This window comes from Anguilla anguilla, chromosome 1, assembly GCF_013347855.1.
Source record: "Anguilla anguilla isolate fAngAng1 chromosome 1, fAngAng1.pri, whole genome shotgun sequence".
Taxonomy (NCBI): domain Eukaryota; kingdom Metazoa; phylum Chordata; class Actinopteri; order Anguilliformes; family Anguillidae; genus Anguilla; species Anguilla anguilla.
The window spans coordinates 8,924,581-8,940,387 of record NC_049201.1 but is presented as its reverse complement, the minus strand read 5'-3'; the positions used below and the strand labels follow the sequence as shown (position 1 = coordinate 8,940,387).

The following is a 15,807-nucleotide window of genomic DNA, read 5'->3' as shown; positions in this document are numbered from 1 at the left end:
GGGGACAGACACCTGATACAGGTACAGCTTCTTTCCCAAGCACATCAGCACAAGGGGAATGGTCGGTTGCGTAGCCTAATTCCCACGATGATGAATGCGTCTATTTCCCAAAGCATCCGAGCAGGTATACATTTTTATTTGCGAATGTCTGAATGTTATTACAAATTTGACTAAATGTAAATGTATTTCCTGTATCTGTAACATTTATAATGTAGACCCCATGGCTAAATATTTTGGAAAAGCTTGGTTCTTATTATATAGCCAAACTGTGGAAATGAGCTATGTTGGTAGATGGACTGTGGAGAACGACTCTTGCAGTAGATACAGCGTGGTACACAGAACCCGTTAGTTTTTACCAGAGGTTTTTAACTCTGCGGCTGAAGCTGGTGGACAAATGTCAGATCAAGAGATGATCGAAATAATTAAATAATTATGAGCACGCGTTGCCACAAAATCCTGAAATGGATCGGTCCTTGTTGTGTATCCCTGTCTTATATCCTGCTAACGAGGTCAAGTGGAGGGCGGAGAGGCCCGCGCGGACATTATCGGCAATAGCAGAATATTTAAAATTATTTATTTATCCTATATGTCTGTATATTTAGGCCTCCAGTCCATGGATATAGAAACTGTTACCGTTAATATTAATATTAATATTCATCCTGCGCCGTATTCTGATTTCGCTAAAGAATTCTATGCGGGGCATAATTATACCACACATTCAATTAAATGTCTTGGTTTTATACACTGTCTTTGACTGAGGTTACGTGTCGTCTTCGTTTCTTTTCCTGATTGGGCGTGTCTAACATGCTAATGCATTATGATTGGCTAGAATGTTCAGTGTGAGTTTTTAAATTCGTTTTCACGCCACTGCTTGAGCTGGATACCTGGATAAATGGTGTATTTGGTAAGCATGTCATTCTTAATTCATTTTGATTGTTGTTTTATGTAACCAAATAGCGAGTCATAGTTGAAAATACACTTGCTGATATTCCACAGTTTAAATTTGGTTCATATAAATAACTATGTGTGTTTTAGCATTAGACTACGATGCAATAATATTTAATTTACATAATCTTGTTTTAACTGGCTCACTAGCTAGCTAGACTAAATAGTTAGCTAAATTTACCGAACTTGTATAGCTTGTAAGTGGTGTTACTTAGCCAGCAATCTAGCTACGTTTGCTAGCACGACAGTTTTGCCTGATCTAGACTGTTTTGAGAATTTAGCTACAACATTAGACTGACGTTATTATCTTATGATGGGCAGTGCGTTATCAAAGAATACTGTAATGCAACAGTCGTTTCATCGGGTGAGATAGCATTCGGTTGGAACCTCTCGATAAGAATGTAGGTAGCTACATTGTTTTCCTTTTCTAGTTAGCCAGTTTACCTAACGTGTCTAGTGACAGCTGTGTAAAAGTTGAATATTGATCCAGGATTTGCGTTTTGATGTAGAATCTAAAATGTACCATGTCCCATTTGTAATCCTCAGCCAGATTCAATGAAAACCACCGAGTTTGATTCGTCTGATGAAGAGGAGGTTGGGGAAGAGCAGCAAACTCCACTGGAAATTTCCTGGTAATGTAACAAATTTGTGTACTGAGGGCTGCGACTGTTTCAATCAGCAGTCATTTTTATAATCCTCTGAATTTCTCTGAACCAAAATTAATCAACTGCCTGGTTAAATTTCACACCCTGCAACCAATTAAACAATATAATAATAATAATAATAATATATCTGGATTTGTTTAATGACATTCATAGCTGATTATACAGACATGTTTTTAATTCTCTAGAACCTCTTTCCTTTGAAAATGTGCAAAATGTTTATAGGAACAGACATTTTGGTTAATATTGATCGTTTTGTGGGAGGAAAATAAAACAAGAAAAAATACTGACTCAAGTTTAGAACAGTTGGAAATTGCATTGAATGCTTGGATGCCTATCAGTGCTTTGCTAGCAGAAGTATTAAACCATAATTTGTGGATATATTTAAAGGCTACCCCTGTCTGTTGTGGAGTGCTCCCAGTTTCTTGGAATCTGTGCTTTGCCAGGTAAGAAGACCAGTAAATGCTTTCATAAAAAAAAAATTACCACAGTTTTCCCAGTGATCAGTAAAGTACAATTCCTTTTAATCTGAACAGGATGCAGATACAAAGATGTCAGAAGGAACCTGCAGCGGGACATGGGTATGTTGTCTTTGTTTTCATAAATATTGACTTCATTAAAACCCAGTTTAATGTTGACAAAAGAAGTGTAGGCTTTCCGAATGGCAGCTTTTCCTGCCCTGTACTTCAAAACCCAAATCTGTTGCATTGAATCACAGGAGTTACGATTCTGAGCTTTACACAATTTAGATTAATAATAATATTTCACCTGAGGGCTTAAAAGTGAAAGACCGGTGCGGCCTGATAGGGTGCTGGACGGTTGGTAACGGTGCTGCCGTCAGCTCCGGGGCAGAGAGCGGCTGGGTGGGTCGGTGGTTGTGCCCGTGTTTTTGGATGACACGGTGTGTCCCTTCGCCCCCGTCAGGAGAGCTGCAGGCCCAGGGTGTGCAAGATGTGTTTGTGCTCTGCACCCGGGGGGAACTCCACAAGTACCGCGTCCCCTGCCTCCTGGACGCCTACCAGCAGCGCGGCCTCAGGGTGCACCACCTGCCTTTCCCAGACGGGGGCGTCCCTGAGCTGGAGCAATGCTGCCAGATCCTGGAGGAGCTGCTGCTGAGCATCGAGAACAACAGGAAGACCATCATCCAGTGAGTTCCTTCTCACAGTTTGCCTTAGCAGCTTTTCTGCTGTCATTCTGTACAGTTCTGTAATAAGTTGTGGATGGTTTGGCAAATCCTTTTTTTTTTTTTGCCTGATTATGGTAGTCGTCCATTTAGTCTGTATTTGGTAACTTGTCAAAATGTTTATCATGCTGGGGCAATTTTTTTTTCTTTCAGTTGCTATGGAGGCCTGGGTCGCTCTGCATTAAGTAAGGATATTTTCTTACCTAAAGCTGATGTAAAGCAAAACCTGTAGAAATCTGGTAGATGTGTAATACTAAGTAGAGTCACCAAATTTTAATTGTTCTAGTCTGAAACATGGATGCATGGGTAGGAACAATTTCAAGTAAACTGTGTGAATGCAGCCTCATCCTTTGACTTCATAATGATCCCCTTGAAGTTTCTCTCATTCGCATGCCATCTCCTTACAGTCGCTGCATGCCTTCTGCAAAAGCTGTCCGTCACCATGACGCCCGACAAAGCCATTGAGATCCTTCGACAGTTGAGAGGGGGCGGGGCGATACAGACGGTCAAGGTGACTTGTGTGCCACTTTTGTCTTGCACACTGTGAGGGTTGTCTTCTCATTCAGTGTTTAAAAAAAAAAAAAAAAAAAAAAAAAATGTATTACTTGGGCACTTCAAAAGCAATCTTCAGGTTTTTATTATCTTTGTCTTTCTGCATTGAAGCAATACAACTTCCTGCACGAGTTCCGGGAGAAATATGCTGCCCACCAGGAATCCAAAGAGGTGCCGTGCGAGCGATGCCTGTCTCGATGAGTTCACCTGCACCAGGAGTTCAACCGGTCTGACGGCTGTTGTGGATTTCATAATAATCTCTAATGCAAAAGCAAATTTAATAGGTATTTGTGTGTATGACGGGGGTAATTTATTTCCTTCTTGAATATTTTTTTGGGCTTTCTCTGCAATGTAATGCTTTTTTCTTGTTTCCATGGTATTTTCTCTTCTAGCACTTTACCAAAAAAAAAAAAAATGGTGTTACTTTTAAAATAATTTAATATATTTTCCTATAAAAAAATGTAAATCGCCACCTTTTTTCACATATATTTTTGATTTGAATACTTCATGCAGAACTGACAAAACTCCCAAGCATTTATGATGTGACACTTTTATTTTCTCCTGCATGATGTAATCTATACATGCTTAAAATAAAATGTATAATACATTTAAGAGAAGTACAGACGTTGGGTTTGAGCTACCTTACACGTTTGTGTATGGCCTGTAATGGCATTTTTCAACTGGCAAAATGTGGTTTTCTTCAGGACTGCAAAGATGTTAAATCAACATGCAGGTACTAGTTTACTTGCTTGAAGATGTTTTAAATGTGTATGTATATTTTTATCTGGGTACCTGACAATGAATGCATGTGCATTTTGTGATAATGGATACATTTGAATGGAAGCATATAAAAGTGATTGTACGTGTGATCAGGTTTCTGAATTAAATGAAAATAAAACTGTTGGTTAATCTTATGGATATTTTTGTGAAATGTATGCACAAATTGGAATTTTGTCAAGGGAACCCATGGCTCAAAAAATGTTAACTCACTTCTGACTTTAGGACTACCAGAGCTACCCTCTGAACTGTATAAGTTCTTATGTAGTTCATTTGAGCTATCCCTAGACTTCTGGGGGGTCCCTCCAAAACATTAAAAATTCACATGTCCATACACCCACACATGATGTCCATAGACATTTCCAAACAGAATGCCAAAGTAATGACAAAAAAACGACCTTTAAATGGTCAGGAACAATGATCTGTTAAAATTTAAAATCAGAAGTTTTTAAAATGAGGTTAAACGGGATAAAGGAAGTCAACACCATGGCTGTACTGGGATTTATTTGCATTTTAATTGATTCATTTCAACTTCCAATCCTCTACCGTATCTATTCAATAACGTCTGTATCCAATCTACATTTCAGTAGTGATTCAAATAACTATTTTCACATTTACAGAATACAAGATTCATGTGGTCTAACACAACGGTTTCCATTATTTTCAGGTGACTAGGAAATTTCACTTTAATGGCAAAAAGTTCAGGGATGACACAGTCATTGGCAAATTCTGTATAGTTCCCTTGTGACCCTGGAAAACTTATCTCTTATGTCTGAGGATATACACCACTGCCAAACATTCCAGAAAGAACAATTCAGAATGTCATTATACAAATGTCTTTCATGAGAGGCATTCGAGGGAGTGTTAAGGTACCGATAAAATTGTAAACAAATATAATTGCATTCAAGAATGCTGTAAAATTAAGTGACTGTACACCCTCCATTCCAAAGCGTAGGCTTGTTTTAGTTATGGGATAGTTCTCCTGCCATTGATTACTAGAGCACCAAAGTACTTTACTGGATCTTAATGGTCATTTTATAAGCTTTGGTTTGAGTCCCAGGAGACTCATTTCCTTGTGACAGCAAGGTGTCCCTTACTTTAAAATTTACAAGTAGAAATTCTGGCCCCTAGGCAGTCCGTAACATATCTATTGAGTATATAATAAAATAATTCAGTATGGTGTGATACACAATAGCATCAAGGTCACCCGTATCATAAAACATTTAATTCCTGGATAACCATTCAGAAGGATGTTAGTACGTGGGCGTTTTGAAACGTTAACTTTCTAACACAAGGTCTTGATTTTTGGTTCGTCATATTTGAAAGCTTATTCAGATTTTCAGCAGGTTCATCCAGGAGGGTTTAAATTAAAATTCTTACATTCTTGACCCAAGAAAACCTGTAAATTATACTGTCACCATGCATTACGTAGTTTATCAGGCGATAATCATTACAAAATGCATTTTAATTGGGTGTTGCTTTTATTAACTTAGAAAAACAGCTGAAGTCAGATAAAATGAGGTCCAAGCACAAGTTATCACGTAAAAGAGCTTAATTCAAACACTCCTGGACAACAAAATAAGCATTACATAATTACTACACAGTAATTTCTCAAGGGGGGAAGGGGGGTGTGACGCTTGCAAAACCGCTTGGGAACAGTTCTTTTTTTTTTTTTAAAGACATTTGCTTCATAATGATACAGTCAATTCAGACAATATAAAAAGAAATTGACTATAAAACATCTTTTTTTTTTTTTTAAATGCTCAACAACAAATTGCCAATGTGAGTTTAAACATAACACTTCACCTGCTTCATAAAGTCCAAAAAGAAAAAAGAGAAAACTTTGTGAAGTCAAATTTACTGAATTCAAACACACAGAAGATGCCCAGGCCTATTGTTGGTAATCTTCTGTCCTTTAAATAGAGTAAGAGAGAGCTGCAATAAAAAGGTGGTTGTGGCAAAAAATATTTGAATGGACATTTTTTATTTTTTTTAAGTTTCTGTGATTGATGCTCGGGATGTACGTGGGGTTGAGTTCATTATCCGTTTATCGTATGCCACTGAGGGGAAGTCTTCCACAGCTGTGGTTCCATCTCCGAGTTAAAGTCGTAGACTTTCTTCCCTACATGCAGTCCTGTCCTCCCCTGTCAACAGTCAGTTCCGTTTAGGAGCTCACCAGAACGTAGATCATCCTAAAATAAAAATGAAAAAAAAAGAGTCATGCCTGCATCATCAGTGTTAAGATTAAAATTTACAATACATCAGTTTAAACAAAGGTTCAAAAAAAATTGTCTACAGCCAGTTTAACCAATGTGACAGGAAGGGGCAAATGATGAAAGCACTTCTCAGTTAGCTGCAGACAGTTTGTGAGGCTTTGCTTAAACTGATTTAAGTTCCTAAGGCTAACGGTACAGGTCTGCATGACTGGGGAGTCCTGGTTGCACTGAAATTCTCGCATTAATACCATACGATTTGAGATTAAGAAAGACACAAAACACAGCTGTTCTACGGAGTGCATGGAGGTTCTTTAACGCGCCAGGTGCCTGAGTGGACTGCCTTCTTAAGACAGACGTGCGAAACCAGACTTACCCATAGAGATAATAGAAGAAGGAAAGGAGGTAGAAAGCCAGCTTGCACCAGCCCTCTTTTTGACAGTATGCCAGGATGTCGGCGTTCATGATCGTAGTTGGGTCGTAGAGTCCCGGACCACTCATCACAGGCCTGCTCGTGTATCTGAGTGGGCAACACATTTAAATTTTTTTAAAAGTCAAGATTTTGGATTTGGATGGTTTCACAACTTTATCAAATGCCAGATAAGTGACAGCATCATTCTAACTTTGTTGAAAAATATAATTTTCTAAATGTGTTGGAACAAATGTAATTGTTTTGTAACCCCTCCCCTCCCCCCCCTTTGGACTTGCATCTGCAAATGTACCCCCAAATTATTTTAGTGACAGGCTTTTGAAAATATACTTGTATAGGTATGCTAAGGTAGATTTAAGTCGAGAGCAACAGTGTGGTACAGAGCAGTGGTACCAGACAACCGCCTCCACCAATCAGCACACACCGACACGGTGACAGGTGGCAGCTGGAGTGGGCGGGGTCTGATATCGGCAGGCTGATTGGCCGAGCACGACACCTACCTCCACACGTGATAGGCCAGCAGCGGCATGTTGAGCCCCAGGGTGAGCCACTCGGCCGCACACAGGAACATCACGCAGAAGAACACGTGGATGAGGTACTCCGGGAGCACCAGCTGAAAAATCCAGCCCGCATACATTAGTGTGTCACACCCAGAACATGAGGTCCCACCAGAGCCCCTCCCTCAAGTGCATGTGCACTTAGAAATTAATCTGGCTCACTCTCAGCCAAGCCACTCAATTTCCAAAGCCAAACTGAGGGGAAAAATTATTTTAAATGTCAGGTGCAAATTATGACAAATTAAGATTCTACGCATCATATTTTTAAAATGTATTATTTTATTATGAGAAATATAATTTAGATGGATATACTATGCCTACATGTATATTTTCTGTATTCCAATAAGTCCTGTGACCATTATTAATTACACACCACTAACAGCAGCACTGTTTCCATTAGACACAAGCTACATTGAAATTCAGTGTAGATGCATGTGCAGGAAAATTCATTATCAGCTGTCTGTTTAAATCGCTCGCAACCAATTTCCTATTTCAAATGTTCTTCATTGTCTAGCTCTTGTTTGAGACCACTGCTGTATCTAACAGTACATCTTACAAGCCAATTATAATGTGTGCACGTACACAAGTACACCACCTGCTGTGGAACAGTACTTTGTAGTACAACAGGCTTGCACTAGAAAATGGTAGCACTGTACTGTCAATCAGCGTGCTTTAAAGAAAATAAATAAATAAATAAAATGCTTTGTTGTAATGCTGCTGTTAATCGTCCTTGAACTGCCACTGTATATAGGAAAAATAAAAAGTTCTGACCAAAGAGCTCCACATATTTTTGAGGTATACGTATATACCAAGATACCTAAATTAAAAGCTTGGTTTGGGCACGTATATCAAGCTGTTCACTGTTAAAACTTGTCCATGTACTTTAAAAATGTAAGCAGGTGCAATAAAGTACAAGGTGATGCAACAGAGGGGCAGATTTATATTTATTAGCTGTTCAAAACAGTTTGACTAAGAATGATGCTACTTTATTGGGCAGAAATCTAAGCAACAATCAACAAAAAGGAGTAAAATATTACTACATCTCCACTCTCATCACTGAACACAGGGGTGTTCTCTTTATTGGTAATGCTGGTAATGGTCGTTACCATGATAGACATGACTACGGAACAGTTTTTAACTTTACTTCCGAGATGAGAATATCCACTTGTCATTTTTCATCATTATTTTTAGTTTAGAATAACTCAACTCCCAACTTCTGTGTTTCATGCATGTCCTATTTGCTTATGACTCCCAACAGCTAAAATCATGGCAAACCATGCTAAAAAGCCATGGTTCAATGGTGTAATCCACAGTAGTAAAAGTAGATAAAAAACAAATCATAGATGCAGGTAATATGCACCTGTCTGGCTTCTAGCCATTACACAAAGGCAGCATTTTCCCTATCTCAGATAATTAATTTAGTAATGCCACTGATCGTCAATCATGGCCTCAATTTAAAAGAGCGCGGCCATTTTAATTCATTAATAAAATATTTATACCGTAAAATGACTTGACATAAATTCTATTAGTACTGGGTATTACATACATTTTATCGGAATAAACATCGCTGGTAGCCATAGACCAGGCAGAACCTCACCGTTTCAGTTATTTTACATTCCATTATAATAACCAATCCACCAACCCTCCCACCACTAGTCAGGAGAGAAAAGTACATTTGGACAATAACATCAAAGCTATGGAATGATTGTACTGCAACAGTTAGTCTGATTATCATTTAGTAATTTCAAAAATATATATCTACTGGAATTACAATATTATTTAAAAACTACTTTAAAAAGTCTTACCCAATGTTAACTTTAGACATTTAGTCTACAACTGTGGCAGACCAGTAATGCAGTAAGCTCCAGAAACCAATAAAAAGCAAAGGTCTAAAGAGCTTTGGTGGTGAACCCTTCCCCCATGTAACCACCACAACAGCAGAGTACTCTAGATCAGGACTGACCAGTCCTGTTCCAGGAGATCTACCGTCCTGTAGGTTTCCACGAAAACCCTAACAAAGCACACCTCATTCCACAGCTGGAGATCTCATCGAGCTGCTAATCAGTAGAATCAGGGGTGCCAAATTAGGATTGAAATGAAAACCTACAGGACAGTGGGGCAGCTCTGCTCTAGATGAATAAAATGTGTTGTTGAGGTTTAAAAAGCAAACCGGTGTGACTAAATTCTGAAGCTTACTGTGCACTGGCAGGACCTCTCAGCACATATCTGATGCATAAAAACGCACAATATATCAGAAAGCATCAGAGACACAGCCGTCCTCCCTCCCCCCAGCAGGTAAGGCGGGTTTTAACAGTCAGAATTAGAAAAACGACCCCACCCCCCCCGCCCACAGTGTGAGAGATGGGCGACGCACGGAGCACACACTCAGGGGGACGCCATGCTATGTGCGATGTTCAGACTGGGCGAGAAGCTCGGACCGTCGGCATGGAGACTGGGACGGTGTTTCGGCGGCAGATGGAGTCACCATGTGAAAGCCATGCACTGAACAGTGAGGACCACCGGCAGCCCTGGATGCAGCTCTACATGGGAAATGTGTGGGACTCGTGGGGGGGTCGGAGGGGAGGGCGTGGGGGGGGGGGGGGGGATTCTACAGCCCTGCTCTGCAGTTTCTAAAAGGGGGTTGAACACATCACTCCAGATCACAATCTGAGGGGAAAGGTACACATTGGGAATGCAAGTGTCGAATGTATTTCTAGTTATAAAACGTAGTTTACACTCCTGAAAAATAAATAATTTTTAAGTAAATTTAACTACTGCCACTACTGAGAATAACAGAAGAAAAAGAACGTTTATCATTATATGTATTGAGCCTGGGAAATTTTGACCTTAAAAACCCATTAGAAATGAAGAGCTATTCTGTTTTCATCAAACAAGTTCAGAATTTTATATTTACAGCATTTATATTTATACTGAAACATTTTTGGACAAATACAATAGTTTTTTTTTAAACTTCATATAAAACACCCCAAGGACAAAGAGATCAACTCCTTCAATTCGAGTGAATCAGGGCAGTTCTATGCACAATTATTATTATAATTATTGTATTATTATTATTATTATTATTTTGTAAACCCATGTCTCAAAATCTAATTCCTCATATGCAAATATTTTAAAGCGGAAGTAGGTTTAGGAAACCTTTTCAGCCACTGATACGCAGCCAGGCTGTCCCTCCTCATCTTTGCCATCCGATCAGGTGGCCCCTTTAAGAGCACTGAGCACCGAAGTGTAGCCCAGCCATCTGTCCCGAGCCCCTCGCTGATACAGATTTAAGCTGAGGCCCGGCTTTACATTCAGAGCCTTTCCTTACCGCTAAATCCACCGTGTTGTTAGCATGTTTAGGACAAACTAAACGTCAAAACTATTCATTTCAAAAGACACACACCGCGTCCGTTTCAAACGTTATGAAACGTGGACATAAAGTATTCACCTGTGTAAGCATCTTGCGGCTGCAATTCATGCGTCCCTGATGGTGCTGATCATCAGATTTTCTAAGGTTTGCACATCTCAGAGAGAGTGAAGGCTCTCGGCCTAATTTCCCTACACACATCCTATATGCAAAACACCTGAAAGCAACAATACTGGTCTAACTATGTACATTTGGGGGATAATATAAACAACCCTCCAGCCTGCCCTTGTAAACACTTATTTCTATGGCGATCCCAAGTGGTGAAACAGGCTTACAATTCAGGATTAAGCAATGATTGCACCACAGTTCAGACAGTGTAAGCACAACCATGTAATCCAGTAGGCCTACACTTCTAAATCTAGGTTAAGAGATTCCCCTGAAATAACAATTCCTCTTTAAATGCTGTGGTAACCAGCACGACTTGTCTCTAAAACTAGCCTATGTTTTAAAGAGCAGTTGCATTTTATAAATGTGACTGAACATTTGAATACACACTTTATATTACCGATATCCTATATTTGCCACACGTTAATAATCCTTTTTTTTTGAGGGGAGAACAATGCTCATTTTTCTAAAATACATCTACTGCCATATCCTTATGTTCCTCCCAGCTGAGTTATGGGTTCTTGCCCCCAGCCCACAAGCATATATTCAAAAGTTTCTTTTAGCTTAGCTTTTCTCTCTTTCATAAAATAACCTAAACTAAGCCATGGTCTAGTTTAAACATTGCACATACTTTTCAAGTTCATTTATCAATTCTGTGTTTTGTGGTGCGAGTTAATGTATATAAACTCCACATAACTCTGTTAGTGTTCCTGTGCAAATGCTCATTGCGCATTTTTCTCAGTGCTTTTGTCCAGCTAAGCAGCGTCCACTGGGTCATCTGACGCTAAGCTTGTGAAACTTTGCTTTAGTTTGAAAGATCCTACTGCAGTTCTTATCAGCAATGTCAAAATACTTCCTTGCTGCACATCTGCAGCTAGGCTTCTGTTTGTCAGGAAAAGTGATAATTACATGTCACTATTGTGGTTGATAACATGTGCACTATTCAGCTATATCTGATTATGAGAATTATAGTATATAGGCTCTTCATGTGCAGACCTATAACATGTCCAAAAGATTTGTACTAATTGCCTTACAGAATCCTGAAACACCTAGCTTGACAGGGCTAAAATTTTGTATGTGGACCGTAAGATAACACTGTATACAAACAAAGGGGAGGTTATTAGAAATCATGCATGCTCCGAGCATTTGCAAGTCTTTTCAGTTAACAGTCATTCATTCTGGAAACTACATTACCACAAATAGAAAAATGGTATGAAAAAATTGCAGAAGGGTGCAGCACACTTTAGGAGAATCCTAAAAACAAACTCTATCAATGTCCTGCCCCAAGAAAACACAAGTCAGCTTTCATCAAGTTTCTTAAGCGTTCAAACACTGCTTATTTAATTTAAATCTTGAACTTAATTCCAAGAGCTTCATGAACAAAAATAGGGCAGTTCCAAAGGGAAAATTTTAACACTTCTAACACTTCTTTCATTTGAACCGAGCTTCGAACCTTCCTAAATTAGAAAAGACTCAGGTCTAACAGTTTTCCAAGACAATTGCATTAATGTGCAGATAAATGAACCTCACTTCTCTACCCATCCCCCTGCCCCCCAAACAAACAAAAATAATTATGAAAAACACTTAAATGGCTGTTCAATAATAATTACAAGCAGTGGACATCACAGACTATAAAACTACAGTAGAAGCTCCTCTCAATCATAACTAAATGCAACTGAGACAAAGAAGCCCAGTTATGCAGAGAGAATAAATGCATGTGACAAGCTGATGACTGATGCATTGAAGTTAAAAGCTATTAATGTTTGCCTGGTGTTCCAAGAGGAGAGAAAGCACTGACCACATGGCAAAAAAATAAATAAATCAGCGTTTGGACTGGCCGCTGAATACTAAAACCTACTCTGCAGACATGCAAGAACATGCAAGAACTTTCATGCAAGTTCCACTGAGCTGCACGAGCCTAATTCCATGTAGCAATGCAGGAGATGATCACACAAATGGACTGAGCTTCTAGTTACCACACACATGAAAATGCATTTGTCCCACTGCATTAAATGTTAAAACTAAAGCAGCATAAGGTTAACTGCCTTGTGAAAATCAAATACTGTATTTTTGAAACTACTACAGAGGAATAGCTACCAAGTGAAGGTTCGAAGACTTCGGGTCAGCCCTGCACAAACCGAGGTAGTACTCTGTGTGGACAGGTTCTGCTCTGTAGCAGCTGATTGGTGCAAACACTACACTTTAAGTTTTCTAAAGCCCACAGCCCTAGTACATAACTGTATGAAGCATGCCAAAGGATTTCACGGAAATAATTTTTTTCTGATTAGTTAACTGAAAAAACAGTTGCAAACACTCCCCCGTGCAAATGACAGACTGGAGACTGAACTGAACTGAACGGGCATTTAACTAAAAACTGGTACAAACCTTTAATGCAATTTTGACTCTTTTAATCTTTTTGAACTTTTCAACTGTCTTTGTGCCGTAAAACAAAGATGTAAAAAGCAGATTGAGGAAGAACAGTTAGTGTTGGACAGCTGACAAGATCACATTAGATTAATAACAGTCCGAATATCAAGCATTACAGTGCAGAGAAGTCCAAAATGCAACTAAAAGGAGGGCAAAAGGACAGAGAAACAGTCTTGAGAAATAAAACAGCAAATCAGCATGCTTTTAAAAAACACACACTCCATTGCAATAGCTTACCGGATTCAATGTGTTACACTGATCTATCGGATTCTTGTAGTCTGTCTTCAGTTCATCAAATGCAATTATCTGTAAATAAAATGTTTACATACATACATATGTTTACGTTTTTATGTGATATATATTCATTCCAGATAAATACATTTTTTGTTCCCACTTAACAAGTAACTTGTTTGTAAAGACACTTAAAGATTAATAAATTTGAATGAACAGGCTAAGGCTTGAAAATTTGGTGCCAACAAGCACCATCTGCACTTCTTATTTTGCAAATGTTCAACAACTGCTTTTGAGGTTTACCTCAATAACCATTGGGTTACTGGATACAAACATAAGGTGGATTTAGATAATTTTTCCCCAACATACCTGTGAGAAACTATCACTATCAGGAACGCTGACTTCAGTTATCAATTCAGGATAACTTTTTATGTAATGGACATTTTGCTGGATTTTCTATTTGTAAACCAATACATTTCCATACTAACCGTTTAATGAGCTAAGTGTAAAGCACTGCCTAAACAGAATTTCTTGCAATGAAAGTCATTTCTGTGGATGGAAATTGGAGTCAAGGAGGCATGTGCCTTCATATAAATTACAAAATAGACAGAATTGGGCCTGATTTCAGGCACCAAATATTCAGTTACAGTTGCTGAACATACCGCAGCATCCCGCACACAGCTTAATCTGATGGTGTATTCCTTGAAGCTTCTAGCTAAAACGAACCAGTTTAATATTTCAGGCTCGTCCCATACATCTTGCTCTAACTTTGGCTAACTACAGCTACCGATATAACCTGTCTACCTGTCGTCGATACCACAGGATTCCGTTAGCTAGCTTTTTGTTCTCACATACTTGATAGTTTGATATCTTCCCGTTTACAATGTATACAACGACTGAGTAGCTAGCTAGATGAAAACCGTACGTCCAGCTCGATGAAAGCTTTGTCAACAGCCCAACCGATCATAACACATCACCGCTAGTCTAACTGGGTAGTGCAGAGATCTAACGTTATCCATCGTTACGTCAAAGGCGAACATGAGCTAGCTAGCGCCAACTGTCAAACACCTTATTTTTTTCTCCAGGTAAAGATAACTTTAATATCAACGATCTGGTCTGCACTTGCATAAACGAACACGAGGCTTTCTTATAAAGCTTTTATATTAGCTGGTTGGCTGAAATCGTGTCAAGCAATATAGGGCCTAACTTACTAGCTAACTGAGAAGCCAACTTGGCGTTGTTGGCGCTAACTAACGTCTGATGTACCGGCCAGGCCGTGTGGCTGCCCGTTGAACCAGACTTTGACGAATGGGCGTAGCTAGGCTAGCTAACGAGCACTAAAAATGTTAAATAACTTAGTTGCTGTCTGAATACCTTGTATTTTGCGTCCAGTACGATCTGTCTTGGCTAGAGACCTGTGACTGACATCGCAGCAACCCTCTGTCTAAGGGAACCACAAACATCAGCTGCTTCTGACTGTTCATTCAGTAGCTAGCGACACAAGGCCTCTTGTCAAGCCAACCCGAGCGTGGCAACGACAGCGCTAGCCAATTTAGCTTGCTCCCTGCTAAGCTAGCTAATCCTGACGAGAAAGGACATGCTCACATGCGTACCAGAAACTCTAGCCTTGCGAGATCTGTTCATGTCATACATACAGCAACACAAACACAAGTTAATCAAAACATTTGTCTGGCTGACACATCTACAAACCACGATGGCAATCGTGATGCGTGTAGGTGCTTTCCATTCATTCCAGTATTCGGTTCACGGGACTTCATTACATCATGTACGGTTAGTTATGTCGCTAAAACCAACCTAGTTGGCATCTTTATCCATAATCTACCCAAATAAAAATAAAAAATTTGCAGTGCAAAAACATAGATTTTCACTTACGTGCCAAATAGCGAAGAAAATGAGAGCTGCAGTTAGGAGCAATGCTAGCATATAACAAAAGGCCGCGAATGTGAACGCCATTTTTTATTTTGCTAATGTAGCCTAGAGACCCGTCACCCGATAAGGGAAGCGCGACTCACAGCTCGCCAGGCAAATGAGGGAATCACTGAGCAATGCTAAACGCTGTAAACTGGTGCTGGTTAGGAAGAGGGTATTTGAGCATGCGCACTGTCATGTCTGTTGTCCGCAAAAAAAGCAGTGGCGCACAACTCCGATCCTGGAGGGATAATCTGCGTGCTGGTTTTCGTTCCAACCAATGGCCTTAGTTTTAATTTCTGGCAGCTCTATGAACTATATGCTGGGCGATTCCTGTACTGGAGAACAGTAAAATCCGTAGGACTTTTG

The 15,807-nt window shown here is 39.5% G+C and overlaps 2 protein-coding genes across 4 annotated transcripts; one reads left to right on the top strand and one right to left on the bottom strand.

Annotated features, from left to right (window-relative positions):
* The first annotated feature begins 2 nt into the window (after window positions 1-2).
* Window positions 3-4,256, top strand: cdkn3 (cyclin-dependent kinase inhibitor 3). 2 transcript variants are annotated; one of them, XM_035415852.1, is made up of 8 exons: window positions 3-124; window positions 1,492-1,577; window positions 1,998-2,053; window positions 2,144-2,188; window positions 2,532-2,754; window positions 2,944-2,975; window positions 3,198-3,301; window positions 3,454-4,256. In XM_035415852.1, exons 1-8 carry the CDS (start codon window positions 95-97, stop codon window positions 3,541-3,543), a joined length of 666 nt encoding a protein of 221 aa, XP_035271743.1. In that variant the 5' UTR covers window positions 3-94; the 3' UTR covers window positions 3,544-4,256. The 2 variants fall into 2 exon arrangements, with proteins under 2 accessions (XP_035271743.1, XP_035271747.1); XM_035415856.1 differs by lacking the exon at window positions 3-124 and adding an exon at window positions 774-904 and having other exon boundaries at window positions 3,454-4,252.
* A 350-nt stretch (window positions 4,257-4,606) lies between these two features.
* On the bottom strand, window positions 4,607-15,604 carry cnih1 (cornichon family AMPA receptor auxiliary protein 1). Of its 2 annotated transcripts, XM_035380001.1 has the most exons (6): window positions 15,403-15,604; window positions 13,516-13,584; window positions 13,237-13,284; window positions 7,263-7,375; window positions 6,709-6,852; window positions 4,607-6,311 (listed from the first exon to the last, which is right to left on the bottom strand). In XM_035380001.1, exons 1-6 carry the CDS (start codon window positions 15,481-15,483, stop codon window positions 6,284-6,286), a joined length of 483 nt encoding a protein of 160 aa, XP_035235892.1. In that variant the 5' UTR covers window positions 15,484-15,604; the 3' UTR covers window positions 4,607-6,283. The 2 variants fall into 2 exon arrangements, with proteins under 2 accessions (XP_035235892.1, XP_035235899.1); XM_035380008.1 differs by lacking the exon at window positions 13,237-13,284 and having other exon boundaries at window positions 15,403-15,598.
* Window positions 15,605-15,807: the final 203 nt, after the last annotated feature.

Bases quoted from the DNA above. Each gene is read 5' to 3' on its own strand.
- cdkn3 (XM_035415852.1), top strand. From the start codon at position 95: ATGCGTCTATTTCCCAAAGCATCCGAGCAG. The intron at 125-1,491 runs GTATACATTTTT...TGTAATCCTCAG, and splicing joins TTCCCAAAGCATCCGAGCAG to CCAGATTCAATGAAAACCAC. The intron at 2,976-3,197 runs GTAAGGATATTT...ATCTCCTTACAG, and splicing joins CCTGGGTCGCTCTGCATTAA to TCGCTGCATGCCTTCTGCAA.
- cnih1 (XM_035380001.1), bottom strand. From the start codon at position 15,483: ATGGCGTTCACATTCGCGGCCTTTTGTTATATGCTAGCATTGCTCCTA. The intron at 13,585-15,402 runs GTAAGTGAAAAT...TTTTATTTACAG, and splicing joins TTTTCTTCGCTATTTGGCAC to ATAATTGCATTTGATGAACT. The intron at 6,853-7,262 runs GTAGGTGTCGTG...TTGCCCACTCAG, and splicing joins CTGGCCTATCACGTGTGGAG to ATACACGAGCAGGCCTGTGA.